Below are 26,141 nucleotides of genomic sequence, written 5' to 3'. Positions count from 1 at the left end.
GAATCCAACGGTGCTTTCATCTACTGCTACATTCACCCCAGGTATAAATAGTTCACTGCACTTATTGTTTATGTAGTCTGCCACACTTTTTATTTTACGCCCCCTAGGTCTAGCCATCATTGGCTGCTGTGGTGGTGGATGGCACACATCTACTTCTAGAAAACACATCAGTAAAGAAGCTCATGCGATGGAGCCAATTTTGGGAGAAAAACTCTTGAAACTCTCATTTTGAATTTAGACCCATATTTATTAATACACCCAAAAAGACTTTTATTTCAGTGAAATTCACCTGCTTCCAAATGAAAAATTGAGGCAGAAGAGTACAGTTTTGTATTTTTTCTGTCATGCGAGCAAATGGGAGTGATGTGAACAGGCACGTTAGCTCACATTTGGCACCCGGCATGTTCATGTACATGCAGCGGTACTTTTCAGGGGAAATCCGACGTTGGACCACAAAAGGTATAGTATGTTGTCGGATATATTCCGGCATGGACCGGAAAGGGCTAAAATAGTTTAATCTTATTTTAAAAATAATGTAGCAATTTTTCCTTATTATTATGACTTTCAGCTATCTTACAGGCTAAACTTTCTTACCATATGGCAGTATATATCACAATGTTTCTAAACTTTTAATAAGCTTTTGAACTTCTGTGATTGGAGTGTAAAACTCTCCTTTTGTATGTGTCCACACGCTCTCCCAGTTTTTGGGTCAACGGAGTCAGTGTATATATGAACATTCCCGCTGGAAAACTGAATTTTTTCTAAATACTTTCATTAGTCCCTGGCCTTATCTTATATCTTGGACAGCCTTATGTCTAAACTCCCTCACTGTGTTAACAGGGCCAGATTAAGAGCCCAGTGGGCCAGGTGCTGACAATTATGATGGGCCTAATTACAGAATCTTATTCATTTATTACTGGTCCTTTAAGACAGCATGGGAGTACACACCCCTTTGGCTATTTAAACTCCAATCTCCAACACCTCAGGGCACAATTAATGTGTTAATCTGACTGATTGCATCAACTTCCTAATCATTTGGATCACTCCTAGAGAGACCATGTGTTCCATCACCGGACCCCTTCTGAATCTCCTCTTCGTTCCCCTATATCTTGGATTATCTGGTTAACTAATTTGGACTTGCCTTGACTCTGCTTTTGGAATTTCCTTCAATACGGCTTGATCTCCTATTGAACGACCTCAGACTGGATAAAGGACATTGCTTATGAACTAACCCTGGACACATAACCTAAACTTCTATTTTCAAGGACTGTCAGTTTTTTCTCTCTGCTTTGCTGCCACATTAGTTTGCCGTGCTGAAACTGCCTCAAAATAAAAAGTGAGTGGTTCTTATTTTTTTTGTTTGCCATTTTTTTAAAGAAAAAACGTGATACTTATCGACCAAAAACACTAAAACAATCATACCTCCCAAGCGTCATGTATCTGATGGAGATGGTGTTGGAGGGAAACTCAAAGGATGCAGCTATACGAAAACACATACTCTATGCTAATCTCTCTCTAACTTATGATTTCATCTTTCAAGTAAATCCATACCCCCTAACAGCAGTGTCCAGTGAAGCAGGAAGTCAATATTCAGGGTAAAAGGGTGTGCCACTGGCGCGAATCACATGACCAGACCTGCCAAAAGGGGTGAACATGCCCAAAAAGGGGGCATGTTTGTCCAGAGAATTGGAAGGCCAGCCCAATCATGCAGGCTGTCCAATAAGGGCATTCTATGCAGGCAGAACCCTGAGCTTGACAAAAATGCATCAAATGATGCACCTACTCCAAGCTTTCTGAGGACTGTCCCCTAGCACTCACATGTCCACTTGTCTCCTTACCTTCTTACTAGCAGGCAGATGTTCATGGTATATAGTCTGGGACAGAAAAAAAATGTGTATGTAGTAAGTGTAGAAGAAAGGGGACATGCCAGAGTGTTAGAGAGACCAAAGTCTGCATTACCTAAACTAATTTTATTGTCAGCCAGTCCACACAAGTTGTGCTCCCATACATCTCTCTTAAGCTTCCAAACTTAAAGGGACACTATAGTCACCAGAACAACTACAGCTTATTGTATTTGTTCTGGTAAGTAGATTCATTCCCTTCAGGCTTTTTGCAGTAAACACTGTCTTTTCAGAGAAAACAACCCCACTGGCCACTCCTTAGATGGCTGCTAGAGGTGCTTCTTGGGGCAGTACTGCCTAGTGTGCAGCACTGCCATTCAGTGTCTCCACCCTCTGCATGCAGACACTGAACTTTCCTCATAGAGATGCATTGATTCAATGTATCTTTATGAGGAGATGCCGATTGGCCAGGGCTATGCTTGACTTGTGCTGGCTCTGCCCCTGATCTGCCTAGTTGACAATATCAGCCAATCCTATGGGGAAGTATTGTAATTTGCTCAGACCACCACTTCTGATGATGTCAGCAGACAGAGTCAGTTCAGAGGCAGAGTCAGCAGCTGTAGACTTGAATACAAGTAAGATTTTACTATATTTAGGGAGGCAAGAGGGAACCAGGGGGGCTAGATGGTGGTTTAAACATAATAGGGTCAGAAATACATGATTGTGTTTCTGACCCTGTAGTATTCCTTTAAGCAAGAATATGTGAAGAGTAGTTAGGGTTGCCACCATTCTCGGAAAAAAATACCAGCCTTAAATAATTTGCATAATTAATTATGTATGTGTGACATCACATGATGTAAATCACAAGGAGTGACATAACAGACAATTCTGTAAAATCACCAACAAACTACTCAGTTTGATTCTGCTGTATAGAGGGATTGCTCCCAGTGTCTCAGTCTCGCAAGCCACCCAGTGTCTCAGTGTCCCTATGTATCACAGTGTCAGTGTTCCCATATCTCCCAGTGTCCCCATGTGTCAGTGTGTGCCCATGTCACTAGGATACTAGGGGACACAGTGAGACCTGGGGATATTGAGACACTTGGGGACACTGGGAGACATGGGGGCACTTGTGGATACAGACATGTTGACACTGGGAGACATGGAGACAATGGGAGAAATGGGGACACAGACACTGGAAGACATGGGGACACTGAAACATTTGGGGACACTAAGAGACATCGGAACACAGACACTGTGAGACATGGGGACACTGGTTGGGAGACAGACACTGGGAGACATGGGGGACACTGATACATGGGGACACAGACATTTGAGGACACTGGCTGGGAGACTTGGGGACACTGGCTGGGAGACATGGGGACACTGGGAGACATGTGGTCACTGTGTCCCAGTGTCTCACAGCGTCCCCATGTCTCACAGTGTTCTCAGTGTCTCCTAGTGTCTCTGTCCCCATGTGTCCTTTAGTGTCTTAGTGTCCCCATGTCTCCCTGCTGCCTTTCTCCCCATCCCTCACTTACCTGAGCTGTAGAGCTGCTGTCTGGACTCTCTGTGCTGTGCAGCTGCTCCCCCACAGATCATTGAGTAATAGAGAGAGGCAGGGATATGCCTTTACTTCCTATCCCTGCCGCTCTCCACACACAGTGACCCCTACTGGCCGGTGCTGGTATTGCAGAGTAATCTCTGTTTATACTGAGAAAAATACCTGCAATTGTATTGCCGGTATTACTGCAATACCGGCACAGCCAGGCAGCCTTAAATATCGGCTGTGCCAGTAAAATACCAGTCATGTGGCAAACCTAAGAGTAGTGTGTTAAATGGGCCTGGGCCTGGAGCAGCAGCTCCATCAGCCCCTATGTTAATCCGGCCCTGTGTGTTAGCATCTACCACTTCACCTGTAAGGCTATTCCATGCATCCACTCTCCTCTCAGTAAAGTAATACTCTTGTTGTGGTAGTTATTCTTTTAAATATAGTCTCCTCCTTTACTGTGTTGATTCCCTTTATGTATTTAAATGTTTCTATCATGTCTTTCCTTTAACCTTTCCTGGTAAGTTTTATCCTGCAATCCATGAACCAGTTTAGTAGCCCTTCTCTGAACACTCTCTAAAGTATCTATCTTTCCGGAGATACAGTTACTGCGTAAAATATTCCAAGTGAGGTCTCACCAGTGTTCTGTACAATGGCATGAGCACTTCCCTCTTTCTACTGCTAATACCTCTCCCTATACAACCAAGCATTCTGCTAGCATTTCCTGCTGCTCTATCACATTGTCTGCCTACCTTAAGTCATTTGAAATAATTACCCCTTTCCTCAGATGTTGATGTTAGTAATGCATCAAATATAATATACTCTGTCCTTGAGTTTTTATGCCCAGAGTTGCCCACTCTGACCATTTTTTTTAGTTTACATAAATCATTTGCCATTTGGCTTATCCCTCCTGGAACATCAACCCACCCTCCTGCAAATCTTAGTTTTGTAAAATCTATTTTTGTGAAGCCCTAGCAAGAGACACAGTTCTGTTTACCAGTATGTACTCTTATCAATTATACAAATAATGCACAAGTCAGCTTGGCATCCAAGTGTTAACATTACCATGATAAATGTTAAAAGGATAAATTAATAATCATAAAAATAGAAAAAATCATGTTATAATAGGATTTGTGTTGAACATGTCCTGTTAAGCCTTTGCAGTTTCCTGCATGAGGACATCCATCGTCACTCGAAACCCCATAGGAAAACATTGGCAAAATGTGATAACGCAAGCAGCTGAGAACTATAGCTACCAAGGTAATCAAGAGCAGAATAGAACATTGTTGCGTGGCTGCTTTATCGAGTGCAGAGCGTGGCGGCAGTGGAGCAGAAAACATACAATGTAAGTTTGATTTCTCCACTGCCTTCTGCTTCTATAAAATTATATATATATATATATATATATATATATATATATATATATATATATATTCTCTATTATCCATCTTTGCACATGATTTCCTGAAATCCCACCTCCCATCCCCTGTGTTCATGTCCACAGTGGCAGTCCAGAACCAAAAGCCAGCAGAGCACCTCTGCGTAAGAGATTAAGCAACCCCTTATGATCATTTGGGTTTTTTTTTTTGGTCAGTGAGGTGTAGCTGATACCTCTCTAGGAACAGCAAGCAAGGGACTCCATGACTAGATTAACATTTTGTCTTTTACTTCATTGTCAATCCTTCTTTTCTGGTTTCAATTCATTTACCTTTAACAGCTAAATGTATGTTTTCTCACCAATATAACAAAATAATTATGCTATTTACCCACCTGTGAAAATACCCGTCCGATGCAGGATCGTGGACCCAGAGAAAATGGGAAATATGTGAAGTTCGGCCTAAGTGGAAAAATATAAATGTTACTGTAAATATTTATAAAGATACATTTTTCAGTGTTTTCAATCATTCGGTCGAAGAGACTCACTGACTGACCGAAATTAGCTAGCTTAACTAAGATATTAACTGAATTTCCTCCGAAAAAGAATAGGCATGCCACCGAAGGTCAATCATTAATCTTTAATGGACAGGAATTAAAACAGACTGGATTAATGAAAGATGACAGTAAAAAAAAAAAATGAAACAAAGCAAAATTAATCAATTTAACCCCTTAAGGACCAAACTTCTGGAATAAAAGGGAATCATGACATGTCACACATTTAAATATTACTTGCTAGTGATTATTAGCTCTGCAATTTACATATGCAATACGCATGTATTGCAAGTATATGCACACTCTGCACAGTGCACACGCTTACAGCCAGATTAAAATAAGAGTTGGGCATGAGTCCAGGGACAGAAGTGGCAGACTTGCAGATACATTCATATGAGGACACTGCGAAAAAGTTTATGAAAGACTGCGGTGTTTTACAGGCAGAAGCATTGTAGAAGTATCCTACTCCCAATAACCCCTAAAGGTGGCTTATTGAATTTTGACGTTAGGACAGCACCAGCAGTCTTTGGATGTGAGCTCAGCGAGAGAGGTGGCAGTCTGCCAGAGTAAGAACAAGTTTGCCTGTTGTGATTTTTGATTCTCAAATAGCATGTTCTTGTATTCTCTGCTTATTTGGTATTTAACTCTTGGCTTGATTAAACATTTATGCTGACCTCTGTACTCCTTTATAACAGATAAGAACAGCATCTACCAACCTCACAAAGTCCAAGGAATCCGGTTGATAAAGACCACTAAAGTGGTTGAAACATGGCTGTTGTTCATTTTGGACATCTGAATAAAGGGACACTACTTTCTAAAGTGCTGGAATTTATTTTTAGACTTCCTCTGTACTCCTTTGACTTATCTTGTAACCTTTTATCCTGCTATCTCCTATCCTTGCGCTTGGTTATTACGGTTACTCTGTTCTTTGTAAACTCTGCCATTCTATGTACCAAAACAGAAAATTACAAGCGTATATGGCGCTAATTATAAAATTGTATTAGCTTTTTAAATAAAATAGCAGCACCTCATCAGTGTATTAAGCTCTATACAACACTAATAGAAAATCTCAAACCCAAAAAATAAAGTGCCTTTAAAACGTGACTTCAATTTTGTGCATTCAATTCACAAGAACAAAGTGTTCAGAAAACTTCGAAATGTGCTCAAACAACAATAAAAAGTGCTTTTACAATGCTGTGCATATAACACATCAACAAGTGCTTCAACTGATAGCGCAATTTCACTTTGTCTATACAGTGCCTTGCAAAAGTATTCACCCCCTTTGAATTTTTACCTATTTTGTTACATTACAGCCTTAAATTCAATGTTTTATTAATCTGAATTTTATGTGATGGATCAGAACACAATAGTCTAAGTTGGTTAAGTGAAATGAGAAAAATATATACATAAAACTATTTTTTAGAAATGGAAAACTGAATACTGGCATGTGTGTATGTATTCACCCTTTTGTTATGAAGCCCATAAAAAGCTCCGGTGCAACCAATTACCTTCAGAAGTCACACAATTAGTGAAATGATGTCCAGCTGTGTGCAATCGAAGTGTCACATGATCTGTCATTACATATACACACTTTTTATGAAAGGCCCCAGAGGCTGCAACACCTAAGCAAGAGGAACCACTAACCAAACACTGCCATGAAGACCAAGGAACTCCCCAAAAAAGTAAGGGGCAATGTTGTTGAGAAGTACAAGTCAGGGTTAGGTTATAAAAAAATATCCAAATATTTGATGATCCAGGAGCACCATCAAATCTACCATAACTAAATGTAAATAACATGGCACAACAGCTGGAGCAGTTTTGCAAGGAGGAATGGGCAAAAATCCCAGTGGTAAGATGTGGCAAGCGACTTGGAGCTGTGATTGCCGCAAAAGGTGGCTCTACAAACTATTGACTTTAGGGGGGTGAATAGTTATGCACATTGACCTTTTCTGTTATTTTGTACTATTTGTTTTTTGCTTCACAATAAAAATAAAAAAAATCTTCAAAGTTGTGGGCATGTTCTGTAAATTAAATGATGCAAATCCTCAAACAATCCATGTTAATTCCCGGTTGTGAGGCAACAAAACACGAAACATGCCAAGGGGGTGAATACTTTTGCAAGGCACTGTATGTGCATAAGATTATTTAAAGTGCTTATTGTGCCAGTACACACCAAATTTAGATGGACAGTTTTATACTTTCAGTGTGCATGAAAGATAAAAACCTAAAGAACACATAGTATAATATTGTTTGGACACCAAATAAATATGCAGAACCAGATATGTGTTAAGCTCGATTATATTTTGTTTCACCAAACACATATCTGGTTCTGCATATTTATCTCTCGATTATATTTTGTTTCACCAAACACATATCTGGTTCTGCAGATCACTTACAAACAAGGAGCAGGTATATAGCCTGAGCAGTCTCATACCTGCTCCTTGCTTTCTTTGTTGCTTGTATTATGGAAAAAAATACTCTATGTTGGAGCATGGAGAGAATGTACTGACTATCAATCTCCACTGGTTAACTGTTAAAGTATGAATTATCTCTCTATTATATTTTGTTTCACCAGCTAGCTCAATATCTATCAAAATAGAAAGAAATGATGAAAACCTGTCAAGCAAGTTCAACATTGGTTTAATTTTGTAGGAACTTGACATTGATTGGCTGCTAAAACACTCAACCCCAAAATAGCACTGCATGACGATTGGCCATAAATGTGATTAATTGTATGATCGAATGTTGTTCAAACGATATTTGGTCATTGAGCCATTTGACATTCGCAGAACCATGATTTTTCTTACTTTTTTCCTGACTAAATGACTGAAAACTAACTTCTGAAACCGAATGAACGTCTAGTAAATATGACGTAAACTCAGGGTAAAAATCGTCACTTTCATTGATATTATAATAACTTACTTGGGGGCATCAGGGCTGAATCTATCAGGATTGAAAGTGAAAGGGTCATCAAAATATTCCTCCATCCTTGCCATTATATAGGAATTCAACTGTAAGAAAACAAATTGAATGTTTATTCTATGACATTATTAAACAGTGTATATATATATATATATATATATATATATATATATGTATGTGTATATATATATATATATATATGTGTGTATATATATATATATATATATATATATATATATATATATATATATTCCATAGCATTGCTCTTTATTGTGGGGAACTAGTCTGGAGCTTCAGTTGAACAACAAATTATGGGAGACTTACAGTAGGATAAAATCAAAATGCTGATCAACATTTAAATTTAAGTTTGAATTCTTGGAGATTTAAAGTGAATTCAAAATTAATTTAACATTTTCAGCCATTGGTAAAAAAAAAAAAAAAAAAAAACTAACTCCAACTTCAACTTTCAGCTAGGCTATCTTTGCCTAAATGTTGAAATTCCCTAGTTACTATTCCCAGACAGGAGCGGATGCAGTGCCTTACCACTCCACCATTAATCTTAAAATGCCCAGCGGCCGGGGCGTGGGGGCAGGTGCAAGACGCTTCTTTTTTTGCCCCCTTGTAGTTTCTCTGGGAGACAAGAAATGCTGCTGAAGGCTCAAGAAACTACAATAGTGAGTGAAATAATACTAAAACTAAAAGCAGGAAGTTCATGTGTATGCTTTGTGCCCCAACCCCTAACTGCCAGCCCACTAAAGGCCTTATCCCCCCATTACATCCCCCATCCCTCGCTATGGCCCCCTACCCCTACTACTGCTCCTAAGCCCTAACTGCAGACACTATCCCCCACTACTGTCCCTATCCTCTACTAAAGCACCTTTCACCCCTCTAGAGCCATGTATGACAGCCCCATACCATCCAATTGCAGCCACTATCCACCCACTACAGGACCTATCCCCCACTGCAACATCTTTCCCCTCACTGCAACCCCTAATCCCATCATTACAGTACACTTACCCCACTACATTTCCTATATCCCCACTACAGCCCATTATCCTACACTTCAGTCCCTACCCACCCACTATAGCCCAGATGTTACCCCACAACAGCCCCTAACCCCCTAATTGCAGTACATTAACTCCCACTACAAACCATATCCCCAACACTGCAGTACCTATCCTCCCACACTGCAGACCCTTTCCCCCCACTTCACACACCTATCCACTAGCCCCTACCATCCATTACAGTCCCAAACTCTCATAATTACATCACTTATCTCCGTCCCTAAGCCTCACTACAGTCCCAACATCCAATATCTAACCCCCACTGTAACCCCTAACCACCCACTACAGACCCTATCAATCCACTACAGCACTTATCCTCTACTACAGCCAATAACACCCACCACAGTTCCTATACACCAACTGCAGAACCTATCCACCAATTGCAGCCCCTGTTTCCCACACTACAGCTGCTATCCCACCAATTACAGGCCCAATTCTTCCACTGCTGCCCTTATACCCGTCACTACTGTTCCTGTTCTCTACTGTAGCCCCTTTCCCCCACTTTAGCCCCTATCCAGCTCTATGGTCCCTAATCCCACTAAAGCCCTAACACTCAATTACAGCCCCTATTTACCCACTACAGTCCCAATCCCTTGCTACTGCCCTTTACCCAAAATACAACCTCCCAATTATAGCTACTATCCACCAACTACAGCCCCGATTCCCTACTACTGCACATTACCAGTGCCTCTCCAGAGATTAGGTTCTGGATCCTTCCCTGTTCCCAGATTAGTGTACTTAAAATTTAATTTGCATTTCTGACAGTTCACACTGAAGTGAACAACCATGCATGTATTTCCTTTGGAAACACACTTTGTTTATCTTAAAATCTGTATCTTTTTAAAGCAAGGGAGCAAAATAGGCAAATCTAATTGAGGTATTTTGGGAACGTACAAATATAGTTGCTTTACGTGGAATCTTTAATCCTTGTATCATGAGGTCTTCAGGCAGCTCTCGAGACGTTCCTGGAGCCGGTGGGTATAATCTCAATGTCTCCTTCAGCACCTAAAAAGAACGTTGGCAGTCATTTCTGTTTCCTAAATAGGCTTTGCCCTTTCTACAATGGAAATAAGCTTCTGTAGCCCCAAGGAGAAAAGAGCAGCTTAGCAGAGGGGGCATTGACAGGGCTTGGAGGTGAGCTTAGGGGGAGCCTGCTGGTAATTGGTGGGGTAGGGTTTAGGGGTTGGACTGATATAAATGCCGGCCATTTTAGAAACCCCCATTACTAATTTGACCTACCAGACTGAGTTGGTGTTTTTCCATTGCTTGGGCCTGGTAATTTTTTTTTTTTTTGAGCTGATGGCCCGGGATCCAGGAGGTAGCATGGGACAGGGGGACGTCGTGGCTGCGGGAGCGGCTCGGAGCTGTCCTGGAGGCGGCGGGTCAAGATGGCCGTGGGGGCCGGCGTCCAAGCACAGCAGCGGAGACTGACGCAATGATTGAGCCCGGGTCCAGCGGTTGTGGACAGTGCCAGGACTGGGATGGGTATGGTCGCGACCGGCCACATGAGCTTAGGTGGATTGGCTGGCCCATCACTGCCAGGCAGCGCAGCTCCAGGAACAGTGGGGGGCCGCCCTTGGATTGCAGGCCCCCGCTGTTGGTTTGGTGGGCCTAGGATGTGTGCCAGGTGCGGGGGACCATGGAGACTGGGCGCCCCGTGGTGGTCGGGAGGAATAACGGGCAGAGGCTGGAGCTGGTGCAGCACAGGACCTGGCCCTTGGAAGGCCCGACAGTGTGCAGGTAAGTGGGAGTTCACAGATGATGGCAGCAAGCTCCATGGGCTTTGGGGGTGCCGCTGGGGGGCATAGCAGGCCTCCCAGGGCTTTGTCCCCTTCCTGACCTGGTACCAGGGCAGATGGAGGTGCAGTGGGCCCCTTGGGTGTGGGGGGTCCCCCTCCTTTGCTTGTCCAGGGTCTTGGGGGTACAGCTGGGCCTTCCCATGTGAGGGTTGAGGCTAGGGGGCGCTCGCTGGGATCGGAGGGAGGCCCCCTGGAGTCAGGGTCCTTCCCATCCTGTGTCCCCTGGGGTGGATGCGCAGGGCACACCGATGAGTGGTCCTGGTCAGGAGGCCGATATCACCTAGGCCCGGGCTAGTGGGCAGCAGGTGGGTCTGTCAGAGTGCACCTTGGGGCACGCAAGGCCTGCTGTTGGGAGGCGACGCAGGCGGACCACAGGGGTCACACTTTGTTTAAGGGTCCCAGGGCAATGGGGCATAGGGATCACACAGGATCGCGCACGGTGCCGGGCAGGTCGCGGATTAGCAGAACCCCGGGTGCCATTAAGAGGCGTGCATCGAGTCCGGCTGCTGGCTTTGGGCAGGTCACATCAGGGACTGAGGGCAGTGTCCCCAGGGGTGTTGGGTCCACAGCCAGGGCAGCATTGGAGGCCAGCGGTTCCTCTGGGAGCGCTCGTGGCTTCAGGGCGTGGATCTAGGAGCAGGTCGGCCCGGGAGCGGAACAGGAGTCCCATGGGTAAGGCCAGTGGGGCCTCGGGGACTCATGACAGCCGGTGGGGCCAGGAGCAGGGGCGGGACACCAGGAGGGGTGGGATCAGATGGATCTTCCTCTGTGTATGAAGCTGATGATGGTTCAGAGGGCATCCCCCTTTTCACATGCGGGCGGCAACAGGGCGTCAGGTCCCCGCATTGGCCTCTTGTAAAAAAGGGTTTTGCTGGCTCTTTAATGAGGGGCAAGGCAAGTGGGGCTCCACCTGCAAGTACAACCACGAATGTTCTGGATGTGGGGGCTTCCACGGCCTGCACCGCTGTTACAAAAAAGGGTAGAACGGTGCCTTGCCGCCCATGGTGACACTTGTTGCCTCGGGGCCCTAACGCCGATGAAAGTAGACGCGATGCTGCGTGGCTAAGCCTCTACAGTAATGTGGGTGATGCAGAGTTGTTGCGGGGGTTATTGGGAGGTTATTATGCATGCGCTACCAATCACTGTGCTATGCAAATCAGCATCTCCTCATAGCGATGCAATCTTGATGAGCTGACAATGATGGACCCAAGTCTTTTTCAGCCTTTATAACTATGTATTTATGTAATTAGGAACTATGTAACTTTGCTAAATGCAGGAAGTCCTTCTAGTGGTTGTACAAATGACAGCCACTAGAGGTGGCCGTAGGCAGCAATGTAAATACTGCCTTTCCTCAGGACCTCTGAGGACCCAAACCACTAAACTAAGTTAAAGTTGTATTGGTGCCTATAGAGTCACTTTAAATGGACTCTATCACAAATAACATTGCAGTTTTAATATGCTAATATTTGTATCTATACATTGTGCTAGCCAAATGGATATTCAATGTGCAGATTATAAATTGCTATAAATCTAAGGGAGTTCTTTTCTGTACTATTTCAGCATCAAAGTGTCTCTGACATCCATTGTATATTATCTCAGGATGCTTTGCTCCTGGAACAGATCATAGCAAATGTCAAGTGAGGGCCAGATACCTGGGGATCTTCTGTATGGACAGCAGAAACAGGGCAACCATTTTATACTATCAGCCACTTGTCAACCAGCATCTTAAAAACTTATCTTATGTCCCTGTTTACAGGATGCACATTATTATAGCAGTGTTTACCTGGGACAGGTACGTTAGTTTTCCGAGGTCTCCATAATCGAGATCTCTTTTTGCTCCAATAACTTCATCGACTTCAGCCTGGGCTCTGCGTGTAAACAAGATATGGTCTTTCATCAGATGAACCACATAAGCCATGTGAAAGGGAAGTTTATAGAAGTCATAGGTTGATTGATAATTTTTTGGGGAATTTCAGAGAACATATTTTGGTGTCAGCATGACATTTTTAAGAGGCCAGAAATAAGTGAACCAAATAAGGTCTACATAAAATACTTAAAACAATAAAGTGACCAGCAATAGAGGTAGTGTGGGGAAAGGTGAATAAGTAATTACGGAATGTTGGCCCATATATTACATGGGTGTAGGAAACAGCAAGTAATCTCCAAAATTATATTTGCTCATTCTACACATCATTATAGCACTTTACAAATGGCCTGACAGTTTGCGCAGTATTATTCCACCCTACATGGATTGAATAAGGCTAACTTCTCTGCACCTAAAGTGCAGTTACACTTTTTGCAATCTCTCTCCCTTAAAGCCTTATTTGAGAATATCTAAAAGGGCAAAATAAAAATCTAATTCTTCTACTAGGAGTAAATCATATATAGAATAGTGAGATAGTATAAATGGAAACCTAACATTAAGGGTATATTCACTAAACAGTGGATGGGGAGGAAATCAATCCAGCAATGTAGTAAAAGGCAGTTTTTCTCAATTAGTGTTCCACGGAACCCTAGGTTCTGTTAGAACAGGATGGCAGGAAGGACGGTCGGCTTTGGGGGGGGGGGGTTTCTGAACGTAAACCGACGAACGCTCCCTCTGGCTGCTATGGAGTGAATGCTCCCCCTGCTTGGTAGATCCTATCTCCCAATAGCCATTCGTCTAGTTGGTCGGGAAGTGAGACGGGCAGTAGTACCATCTTTGCGTGGAGATGCAAGGCCAAAAACAGAACCAGGAGTTTGACGACCAGGCTCCACTGGCGCGTTCGGGAGACAAAATGGGCGCCATGCACTGGACCACATGCGTTCGGTTATACGAACGGCGGCCACCCTGGGAAAGCACTCAAGTGAAGGTGTCAAGTTGTTAATTTGTGGTTAAGAGCCAGGGGAGGTAAGTGTTCACTGGGGCATAACAAGGGACCATACACCAGTCATTTGTGAGACGAACAAGGGGGTATGGACAACCGAACATAAGGGAGCCTGCTACGTGTGTGTGTGTGTGTGTGTGTGTGTGTGCGCGCGCGTGTTTGTATATGCCAGTGAGTATCTGTGTGTGTGTGTATGTCAGTATGTGTGTATTAGTGTGTGTATATCTGTGTGTTACTGTGTGTGTGTGTGTATGTGCCAGTGTGTGGGTATCTGTGTATCAAGGTGTGTGTTTGCATATGCCAGTGTATATCTGTGTGTGTATCAGTGTGTTTGTGTGTGTATGTGTCAAGGTGTGTGTGTGTATATGTAAGTGTGTGTTAGTGTGTTTGTATGTACCACGGTGTGTATCTGAGTGTGTATGTGTCAATGTGTGTGTAAATGTCAGTTTGTGTATCTGAGTGTGTGTGTGTGTATATATGTCAGTATGTGTGTGTTTCTATGTGCCAGTGTGTGTATCTGACTGTCAGTGTGGCAAGGCTAGTGTATGTGTCACTGTGTGTATCTGAGTGAATGTATGTCGTGTGTGTGTGTGTCTAAAGGTCTGTGCACGTATCTTTGTGTATGTGTCAGTGTTTATATAAATGTGTTTGTTTATATGTGTGTATGTGAGTCTGTGTGTTAATGTGTCTGTGTATCTGTGTAAGTATGTATGTACGTGGCAGTATATGTGCATACAGCCTAGCTTTCAAACACCAACACAACATGCAAACACACCCCTGCGAACACAAACATTATTTACAAAAACACCACTGAATTCGGGGGCGTGGCCTGGCTGCTCGAGAAAGTGGATGTGTGAGTAACCAGCTCCGTTGGGGGTGCGACCGAAATAGCGATTAGCAGAGCAGCAGTGACTTCACCCTGCCTCAAGTGAATACCTACCACTCACCTGACACAGCTATGTCACAGAGATCGTCGAAAAAAGCGAAATTACGCCCAACAACAATGCAAATCGCGGCCTTAATATCGCCGCGGCGGATCTCACAAGATGGCGCCGACGGCCCATCGTCCCCTGCAGCATGCTCAGATAGGAGCGACAACATCTGTCTCCTTGGATAACTCTGCCCCTGCATCGGAGACCGTGCTGCATAAGATGCTGAAGGAATTACAGCAAACCCTTCAAGCTGAATTCGCCAAGTTAGCCAGGGATGTCAGGACTGACATCAAAGCTATTGGTGAACGCACATCCAAACTAGAGGATAAAGCAGACGAAATAATAGAAGCTCATAATAATCTGGCAGACTCCTATGAATCCCTTGAGGAGAGGATTAACTACTTAACTACCAAAATAGCAGATCAGGAAGACCGCGATAGGCGCAACAATATCCGCCTACGCGGCATACCTGAAAACATTACTTCGTCGGAGCTCAAGGCCTACACGCTGACCCTATTCAAAACACTCTGCCCTGAGCTCACTGACCAAGATCTTTGCATAGATCGCATACACCGGCCACGATTTCTTGCGGCCACTATACCACGCGATGTACTCGCTCGAATTCATTATTTTACAACGAAATAACTTATATGCGCACAACCAGGGACATCACCAATATTCTGGCTGAATACACTGGGAACAAACTTTTTGTTGATCTGTCAGCAGTCACACTGGCGAAAAGGAAAGCACTCACGCCCATCACTAATGCGTTGCGTCAGGCAGCTATACTCTACAAATGGGGGTACCCCACGCGCTTAATCGTGAGAAGAAATGGAATCGAGCATCAGATCAGAACCGAAGCAGAAGGAATTCAACTACTGACGGATTGGAATATACAGTTCGATCACCGAACCGGAGAGGACGTCCAAGAGACAGTCGCAAATCGCCAACGAAAATTTCCAAAGACTGGATACAAGTAGCAAAATCTAAGTGAGAGACTGCTACGATAAGGGCCGACAGGTCCGGTGATATCCTGCTCTTCTGAAATGAGCCGACATGACATCACGTGAGGTTAATAACTTAAATTCACTGATAATGTTATGATGTACTTAAGTTTAACCGTAAGCCCGTTTGGCTACTAAATTGTTCTATGTGGGTGTTTTTCTAGCAGCAGCACCAATGACTGTTAGACCAGCTCACCATGACAGGCGACACTTTGTAATACTGACACATTAAGGGTATAAGTTACTGCCCATGTTTTGAATTCACCCTCCCCCAATCTGGCTCCATAGGGCCGATACTTCCTCCTCAGACACTGGACGTTATGTCCTGGCGTGTCTTTTTGTATATAGTTGCCGTATGGCCCATTATGTTTTTTTCCTTTTTTTTATTATTATTATTATTACTCCCCTTCCTTACCACGGATCCTGGGAATATACACGAGACAATGTAACGTACAGTTTTATTGCAATACTATTTGGAGCGATAATGACGATCCGCACGTAACGCTACCTGTTCCTCACAAGACGTCCTCCTTCACACGTAGGTTATTTGACTACCAATCACTTCATTACGGTTTGGTAAATGGCGTATTATTGATATGTTTTTGTCACCTTTATAATATAATTTATGTCATGCATATAAGCAAGGCTCTCATTCTTACTATTATGGTTGATGTTTCGGATATGTGGCGGGGACGGATTTCACTCCTGGACTGTACCCAGGATAGATCTATCCTGCCGACCCATTGTAACCCTATTTACCATTAAGATGTCTTTGAATATACTATCCCTTAACACTAAAGGTTTAAATTCCCCACACAAACGGAGGTTGGCCTTAGCAGAAGCCACAAAATTAAAGATTAATGTAGCGTTCTTTCAAGAAACCCATTTTCTGAAATCTAATATACCCAAGTTCTCCTCTAAACATTTTCCGATAGGTTTTCATGTGGGCTATGCTAAGAAAAAGAGGGGGTTTCGATATTGATAAATAAGGATGTAGTGTTCTCGTTTCACAAAAAAGTAAGTGATAAAGAGGGTAGGTTCTTACTGCTACAATGCCGCTTGAATAATGAACCCTACACCCTGATGAATATTTATGGCCCTCATGACAATCACCTGCAATTCGCTAACAAAATACTTTCGTTAACTCAAACACATGTATTTGGAACATTGGTTATAGGGGGAGACACGAACTTTGTTTTAGATGGCATGATGGACACGACCTATGCTACTACAGTATCACGGGCCACGGCTCAAAAACGCTCGACTATAGCGACACACCTTAAGACGGCAATACACACGGCGGGGCTTTTGGATGTATGGAGGGTATTCCACCCTTCTGACAGGGATTATACGTTTTATTCCCAGGTGCACAACTCTTATTCATGTATTGACAGATTTTTGATACACTCCTCCACAGTTCCAAAAATATGCGCTGCAACCATAGGGACCATCACGTGGTCTGACCACGCGCCCATCACTATGTCATTGCAAGAACGCTTTCCCTCTAAGGGACGTGGAGCTTGGCGACTTAATGAAACTGTATTGAGAGACCCCCGTATTAAAACCCAAATTGCGGAGGATCTCAAAACATATTTCGAAATTAATACCACTCGCGACACCCCTACAGAGACGATTTGGCAGGCCCATAAAGCCGTGATTAGAGGGTCATTCATTAAGCATGCTAGCCAAGCCAAAAAGCAAAGGGAGAAAGCATACTCAACACTCATCAATGAAATAACAACCCTCACTCATGCCAACAAACTAAACCCCTCAGTAGCACAAAGCACAACACTTCGACGCCTCCAAACCAGATTATACGAAATGGAATTAGAAAAAAACTATTATATTCTACAGCGGTATAAACATAAATTCTTTGCACATGGGAACAAATCAGGTTCTACACTAGCGGACAAACTAAAAGCTCGAATGGCCAACTCTAGGGTGGCCTGGATTCACTCCTCGACACACAAAAAAATTAATGAACCCACAGGAAATTGTGGAAGAGTTTGCACAATACTACAGTACACTTTACAACCTCAAGCACGACAACACCACCCATACCCCCTCCCTTTCTCAAATACAAACCTTTCTAGATACAGTTGACCTTCCTACACTGCAACAGACTGAAATTGATTTACTCACCCAGCCGATCTCCGAACCAGAATTATTGCAAACTATTCGCCAACTACCCCAACACAAATCACCGGGCCCGGACGGACTCACTAATCTCTATTACCAGACATTCTCCACCATCCTAGCTCCCTCCCTGACGGCGCTCCTTAATCATTGCTTCACCAAAGGAGATATGCCACCTGAAATGCTACAAGCACATGTTTCCACTTTACCGAAACCTGGCAAACCGGCCACATTATGGCAAAATTTTTGACCCATATCACTTTTGAATAGTGATACCAAAATTTACGCTAAAATCCTAGCCGAAAGATTGAAACATATTATGACTCGGGTTATACATAATGACCAATCAGGATTTGTAACAACTAGACAAGGATCGGACAATACAAGAAAAATTCTAAATGTGCTAGCCCATATGGAATCGTCGCACATGGAGGGCCTTCTCTTAGCGCTGGACGCGGAGAAGGCCTCGACAGGTTAAATTGGCAATATATGGAACAAGTTCTGCTAAAGTTCGGCTTTCCTGACTCATTCATAAAAGGTGTCTTAGCCTTATACAGCAGTCCATCAGCCAGAGTAGCCAATGCAGGCTTTCTATCAAACCCCTTTCCAATTACGAATGGCACACGCCAAGGTTGTCCGTTGTCGCCCCTTTTATTTGTACTGTCATTAGAACCGTTAGCAGATAAGATACGGAAAAACACTGAAATAACAGGAATATCCATATCTAATACGGAATGCAAACTATCAATGTTTGCAGATGACATTCTCATCACCCTATCTAACCCGAATCACTATCATACATACACTACAAGACTATAGCGCGATCTCTTACTATAAGCTAAATCAAACAAAGACACAAGCACTACCAATGAGACTGCCGCATTCCACTATCCAAACATTAAAAGACAAATTCTCCTTTGATTGGAGGCATACCCACATTACATATCTAGGTATAAAGTTATCACCCACATTCAGGGAAATAATTAAACACAACTTCTCGCCACTGCCGCGAATGTGCACTCAACTACTCTACAAATGGAAAGACGTGATGCTCTCATGGTTTGGGAGGATAAATACAATCAAAATGGTATTACTCCCAAAATTATTATACATATTTCGGATGATACCGATCCCGATATCTCCAACACTCGGCAAACAGATACAAAAGATAATATCCACATATATCTGGGAGGGAAAGAGACCTCGGCTGTCGCACAAACTTCTCCAAACCCCAACTTCAAGGGGAGGACTAGGTGCCCCCAATATAATGATGTACCAGAGAGCAGCGGTACTAGAAACGGCAGTCAAACTTCACTCCACTAGATCCACTCTACAATGGGTGGATATAGAAAATAATTATAGCCCAATGGGATCGGCAATAGAGTTCATGTGGACACCCAAGCACTTTAGGAAAAATACCCATACTTTGTTACCTCTCTCTAGGTTCTCAATCCTAGCGTGGGACAACTTACATCGCAAACGCACACCTGACCATAAGTTCCTACCGTGGGCACCATTAAAGGTGCTCACCACGATATTACCCTGGCTATCTATGCATAAATGGAAGGGTTTGGGTAGCCCCCGCATTATTGATATTTGTAGACGAGGGGAGATCTTACCTTTCCCGGAAATCCAAACTGTCTATGATTTACCCCATTCCTTTATATTTCCTTACCTTCAATTAAAGAACATAGCCAACAGGGTTACCACAACCGCAGACGTGGCTCACTGGCCAGGCAAGAACCTGCTTGCACTGTACGACCGATGCCATAAAACCCCAGTCAAGGCCAAAACCCTATCTTTAGGTTATGCAGTGATGAATGAACAGACCCCTGACCCAGAATTTACATACGAATTCCAATGGAACAGGGAAAACCTTGCGAATTTTACTGATGACCATTGGCTTAAATCGCTCCTAGGTTTAAAAGGAGTTCCTTCTTGTTACTCTCATATAGAGTCACATAAAAAGCTCATCTATCGATGGTATCTCACACCACACAGACTACATAAAATCTACCCTAGCTCCCCCGATAGATGCTGGAGATGTCACAAAGCCAAAGGTACAATGACCCATATATGGTGGGATTGCCCTCTCATCGCCCCATTGTGGTAGGAAACCCAAAACCTGTGGAATAGAGTTGGCTCTCTGCCCTTGACCCCGACACCACGAATTGGTCTTTTTCTATTGGTGCCTGATAACTTGACACACCCGGACAAACAATTACTAATCATATTGATCCTAGCCACACGCAGTCTTATTGCCTCCCATTGGAAACAAACCACGTGTCCACAGCCTATCCTTCTACACCAGAAAACACAGCAGTTTTTAAAATTTGAAATGCTATCAGCGCACACAGCTACACAAATGATTAAATCCCACCATAACTGGCACCAATGGAACTCCAATACTTAATACAGTCAGAGGGAGAAGGGATTATAACACAGTCGAGTCCTGCATGGGACATGTGAAATATAACTAGAGGTTGTAGGATGTGAGTGTCCCATGAACTCCACTATATTTAACCAAACACACTGATACGTCAGATGTCATTTAACAGGGGAGTCCCCGTTCTACTCCTGATATGTTTCTCTAGTATTCCATTCTACCTATAGTATTTACCAATAGTATTTACCTATAGTATTTACCTGAAGGTACCCACTTCTGGCATTTCGGTGTTATGGAGCGGTCGAATTGTGGATTGCATTACATTGTATTGTATTACATTGTATTAAATTGCATTGTAATAAGTTGCATTGTATTAAGATATTTGTAGTAAGATATCTGAACGAATGTAAATTTATTTGCCGATCCGTGTATACGTTTTGCTCTAACCCACCCGATTTCATTATATTTCATTATGTAACATTGTAATACGAATTACCGGGTTTTTTTCTTATTCTTTTTTCCCCCTCCTTTTTCCTTTCTGTACCCCATATTTTGTGAAAATCTTTCAATAAAACTTAAATTTGAAAAAAAAAAAACACCACTGAATTAAAATGCTAAATTTATATATGAACACTCAAATACATCCTTTACTCAAACATCAATACTACACACAAATGTACATCCGCATTTAAAAGCCAACACTACATCCAAACACACCACTGCACGCAAATGCAAAGATTACATACAAACACACCCCTGTATCAAAATGCAAAAATTATATACGAACACCAACTGTACACACAAAAGCACACCTAGTCCTAAGTACTACTATCTGTTAACTATCTGCGCTATGGCTTAACATTTTTGGGGGGGTTCCACAGTGTTGGTACACTGTGTCAAATGGTTCCACAGGTAAAATTAATTGGGAACCCCTGGTATAAAGAAAAGCATCAATTGAGGATTTGCAGATTGAGGTAGTAACATTCCCGGTTTGTTACATATAATATATGATACACAACTATTGCAAAATGGATTTTAAAATATCATAAAATCGTCCACAATGTATCAGCTATAGATCATGCAGTGCAGGAACTCTTGCTATGAAGACAGTCAGGAGACCTGCTGGCTCTGCTGAAATGATCTATTATCAGACTGAAATCCAAAACATGTGAATGTTCTGATACATGAAAATATTAAAAACATAGGGAGTCTGGACAGTGATGAACCTTCAGAAACAAGATAGTCATTTGCAGAAACAGCTTGAAGTTCAGATTGATCTAAAATATCAATATCAGATATGAATTCTATATAGGTTATTTAAATGGCCAATTATTGTTGGACTGAGATGATGACTAAATATTAACAATACACTTTTAGTAATTCACATAATCTTATATATGATTAATTAGTCCATTGAGTTCAGTCTTTAAAACACATCATTTTTTTCTGCTGTTGATCCAAAAGAAAGCAAAAAAAAAAAATTCTAATTATGGCAAATTGTGCCACAAAAAGGTAAAGGCCATTTTTTTTCTGCTGTTGATCCAAAAGAAAGCAACAAAAAAAAATACAAAAAAAATATTGAAGTTATGGCAAATTGTGCTACAAAAAGTTAAATGTATCTTCATGATTCCATAATGGGAATCGGACTTCTCCTTGGATCAACAACCTGTTCACGTGCATATTGCTTGCATCAAGATAATGAAAAAACGTCTAAAACTGGTTTCACATTGGCACCTTGACCCCACATGCTTACATCATATTGTCCGATTTCATAGGACTTTGCTCTTGCTTTTGTGGATTTCAAGGTACATGTTACCATACGTGGTGACTTGCCCAGAAATTGTTCATATAGGGTATTATATTTTCCAGTTTCTTTGAAATTGCTTACATTTTGGCATTCCTTCGGACCCAGGGCTTGCCATTTCCTAAAAAAAGAAACCTGCCACTACAATACAACGCACCATTTGTCTTGCTACAATTGTGTTTTTTGGTGCAATTTTAGTTGTATTTTTTTAGGGGTCAATGTTTTTTTACATCTGGGCAAACATTCAGTAATCTTGAATGTTTAAGTACAGTCTATTGTCCTATAGGGTTCCACAATTTTTGAAATATTTCAAGCAATTCTCTCTAGTTTGTTGCACTAGAGAGTTTGCACTAGACTCACTTTTCCAATATTGGTGGATTCCGAGCCAGCTCCATAACTGTAAACGAGAGCTGGTTAGCTGTGGTTTCTTGGCCTGGAAAATAATAGTTAATTTGTAAATTAATGACAATTTCCATGACAATACATTTACACAATACATTTACCTATACTTACACAAGAACAATCAAGGTTCGAGGGACAGACAACTTATGCACAAAAGTTTGTCAAGGATGCCACTTAAAATCAACAATACTCTCCCTTGGAAAGGGCAGCTCTAATTTGCAGGAGAAATGTTAATCCCCTTGGCACACAATGTGGTCACCCACTGTGGTCATATTTAAAATCACAGATACATTTAAAATAGTTGGAATTTTCTTTAAGGCATTCTAGGCAGTTACAAAGTTATGTAGGCTGAAAAAAGACTCGCAACCACCAAGTTCAGCCTTTCTCGCATCTTTTTTTGCTGTTTATCCAAAAGACGGCAAAACCAAGGTTTAAAACTTTTTAAAATGTTGTAGCAAACTAGGAAAAATCCTCCTATACCCCAGAATGGCAGTCAGATCTCTCCTTGGATCAAGAAACTGTTACCACACATATTAAATATAAGAACCAGGGCCGGCGCGTCCATAAGGCGGCACAGGCGGCCGCCTTAGGGCGCACCGGCTCTGGGGTCGCAAAATTCCAGTGACCGGCAGGAGGGAAGTGCTCCCTCCTGCCTGGTCACCTCCTGGATCCCCGGAGCTGCTGGGAGGCGTGCGGCTGAAGTTGATTAGGAGGCGGCGAGGGAGCTCTCTGATCTCTCTGACCGGCTCCCTCGCACGCCTTTTGCAGATGCCGCGGGAGCCGGAATATGATGTCATATTCCGGCTCCCGCGGCATCAGAAAACAGCCTGCGAGGGAGCCGGTCAGAGGGATCAGAGAGCTCCCTCGCCGCCTCCTAGTCAACTTCAGCCGCACGCCTCCCAGCAGCCTCACTGGACCACCAATGAGAGACCCACGCCAGCACTCCAGGAAGGGAGGCTGGGTGGGAAATTTAAATGTAATTTATTTAATTACTTTATTAATTACTGTGTGTGTGCATGTGAGTGTGAGTGTCTGTCAGTGTGTGTGTAAGTGTGTCTATGAGTTTGTGTGTGTGTGTGTGTCTGTCAGTATGTGTGTCTGTCAGTGTGTGTGTAAGTGTGTCTATGAGTTTGTGTGTGAGTGAGTGTGTCTGTCGGTGTGTGTGAGTATGTCAGTGTGTGTGCGCACATGTGAGCATGTGTGTCTGTCAGTGTGTGTGTGTGTTCGAGTATGTGTCTGTGAGTTTGTGTGTGTGTGTGTGTGTGTGTGTGTGTATGTATTTTTCTGTATGCCTGTCTGTATGTATGTATCTGTATGACGGTATGCCTCTGTATGTATGTATGTGTCCGTATGCCTGTATGTCTTGTACGTATGTTTCTGTATGTCTCTGTATGCATGTATGTAACTGGATGTATGTTTGTCTCTGAATGTCTGTATATATGTCTCTGTATGCATGCATGTAACTGTATGCCTTTATGTCTCTGTATGTACGTATGTGTGTGTCTGTGTGTCTCTGTATGCCTGTATGTCTTTGTATGCATGTTTCTGTATGTATGTATGTGTCTGTATGATGGTATGCCTCTGTATGACGGTATGCCTCTGTATGTATGTATGTGTCTGTATGCCTGTCTGTATGCCTGTCTATATGAATGTGTCTGTATGACGTTATGTCTGTATGCATGCATGTATCTGTATGTGTGTATGTCTTTGTATGCCTGTATGTATGTATGTATGTGTCTGCATGCCTGTATGTCTCTGTATGCATGTTTCTTTGTCTATATGTATGTGCCTGAATGTCTTTGTATGTATGTTTCTGTATGCCTGTCTGTATGTATGTGTCTGTATGACGGTATGCCTCTGTATGCATGTATGTCTTTATATGCCTGCATGTATCTGTATGCATGTATGTCTCTGCTTGTATGTCTCTGACTGTATGTGCCTGTATGTCTCTGTATGATTATTGCTGTCTTTGTATGACAGTGTACCTGTATGACTATGACTTTGTGTGACTGAAAAATGATGCCTGTGTGCCTGTGGCTTGGGAGGAAAGACACACAGGTGAAGATCATTTTTTTTTTTTTTTAATGAGGGTTGGGGGGCGCCAAAATGCATCTTCGCCTGTGTAACTAAAAATCCTAGCACCGGCCCTGATAAGAACCATTCGGCCCATCTAGTCTGCCCAACATATCATATCCCTGAATATTGTGTTTTTTCAATAATTCATCCAGTTGCTGTTTAAAACTAGGGATAGACTCTGATAAAACCATCTTTTCAGGCAGAGAACTCTACATCTTTATTGTTCTAACTGTAAAGACCCAACACTCAGAACTTATGTTAACAAAGAAAATATAACCTGAATACTAGACCGTATTACTGCACCTTAGAATAGTTGGATTTAACACACTAATATAGAATAGTACAAGTGGTTTCCCAAAATTCAACTGAAACTGCAACTTGTAATGACTTCTCCAGTATCAAAATGATTCAACCCCTAAATAGAATCCCTCACAACAGCACAAATATGCAAAACAGATGTTTTCAAGGGCTTCATTAGTTGCATCAGGTGTGCTTGAGCTAGATCACTTGAAATACCTGGACTGGTTTGGGTTTTGTTGAATGTCACTTTGACTGCATGTTAGAAATATCGTTAAGTCATGGTCCACAAAGTTAAGAGAAGAGATCATTGCCCTTCACAAACAAAAAGATAGGAAAGGCACTGAATGTTCCTAAAGACGACAAAGTTGAAGGAACAGCAGTTATACTACTTGGACGGGGTAGAAAAAAAGAAGCTATCAATTCCTGCAGCCAGATTTCTGTGAAGGCAGGTTGTGATAAACCTTCAAGTGACTGCAAAAGACCTGCAGCAAGAACTTGTGCACTGAACACGCACTGAGGTTTCAGTGAGCACAGCAAAGTGTGTACTAAATGCAGAAGGTTTCTTTGCCAGAACTCCAAGTGGTACACCAGTACTGACCAAAAAGCACAAGAAATGTCAGCTCCAATATGGTCAAAACAGAAGTACAGTAGATTTCGTTTTGTGGAGCAATGAAACAAAACTGTAACTTTTAGGCACAATGGATCAACGGTATGTCTGTAGGAAGTGTATGCTGAAAAGAACACTCTGCCTACAGTTAAGCATGGTGGTGGCTCGGTGATGCTCTTGGGCTGCTTTGCATCCTCTGGTACTGGAAACCTGCAGCATGTGGAAGGCAAGATGGATTTATTAAAGTATCAGGAAATCCTAGGAGACAACATCATGCCATCTGTGAGGAAGCTGAAGCTTAGGCGTCATTGGACCTTCCAACAAGACAATGATCCCAAGCATACCTTATACCAAGGCTTGGTTGCAGAAGAATTGCTGGGAAATTCTACATCGGCCATCATAGTCACCTGACTTGAACCCCATAGAAAATATCTGGTGAAATTTGAAGAAGGCGGTTACAGCAAGTTACATAGTTACATAGCTGAAAAGAGACTTGCGTCCATCAAGTTTAGCCTTCCTCACATTT

The 26,141-nt window shown here is 42.6% G+C and overlaps 1 protein-coding gene across 2 annotated transcripts in view; it reads right to left on the bottom strand.

The window, feature by feature from the left end:
• The window catches only part of LOC134582998 (cholesterol 24-hydroxylase-like), a 77,695-nt gene that overhangs the window by 7,626 nt on the left and 43,928 nt on the right, over positions 1-26,141 (bottom strand). For both annotated transcript variants that reach the window (XM_063439734.1, XM_063439735.1), the window contains 5 exons: positions 22,591-22,663; positions 12,885-12,969; positions 10,197-10,307; positions 8,239-8,327; positions 5,158-5,224 (listed from right to left, as the gene is read on the bottom strand). In XM_063439734.1, the coding sequence (XP_063295804.1) occupies positions 5,158-5,224; positions 8,239-8,327; positions 10,197-10,307; positions 12,885-12,969; positions 22,591-22,663 (425 nt within the window). The remainder of the gene's footprint in view (positions 1-5,157; positions 5,225-8,238; positions 8,328-10,196; positions 10,308-12,884; positions 12,970-22,590; positions 22,664-26,141) is intronic.

This window comes from Pelobates fuscus, chromosome 13, assembly GCF_036172605.1.
Source record: "Pelobates fuscus isolate aPelFus1 chromosome 13, aPelFus1.pri, whole genome shotgun sequence".
NCBI classification, from domain to species: domain Eukaryota; kingdom Metazoa; phylum Chordata; class Amphibia; order Anura; family Pelobatidae; genus Pelobates; species Pelobates fuscus.
The sequence above is the reverse complement of the archived record's forward strand: the minus strand, read 5'-3'. Positions and strand labels throughout refer to the sequence as shown.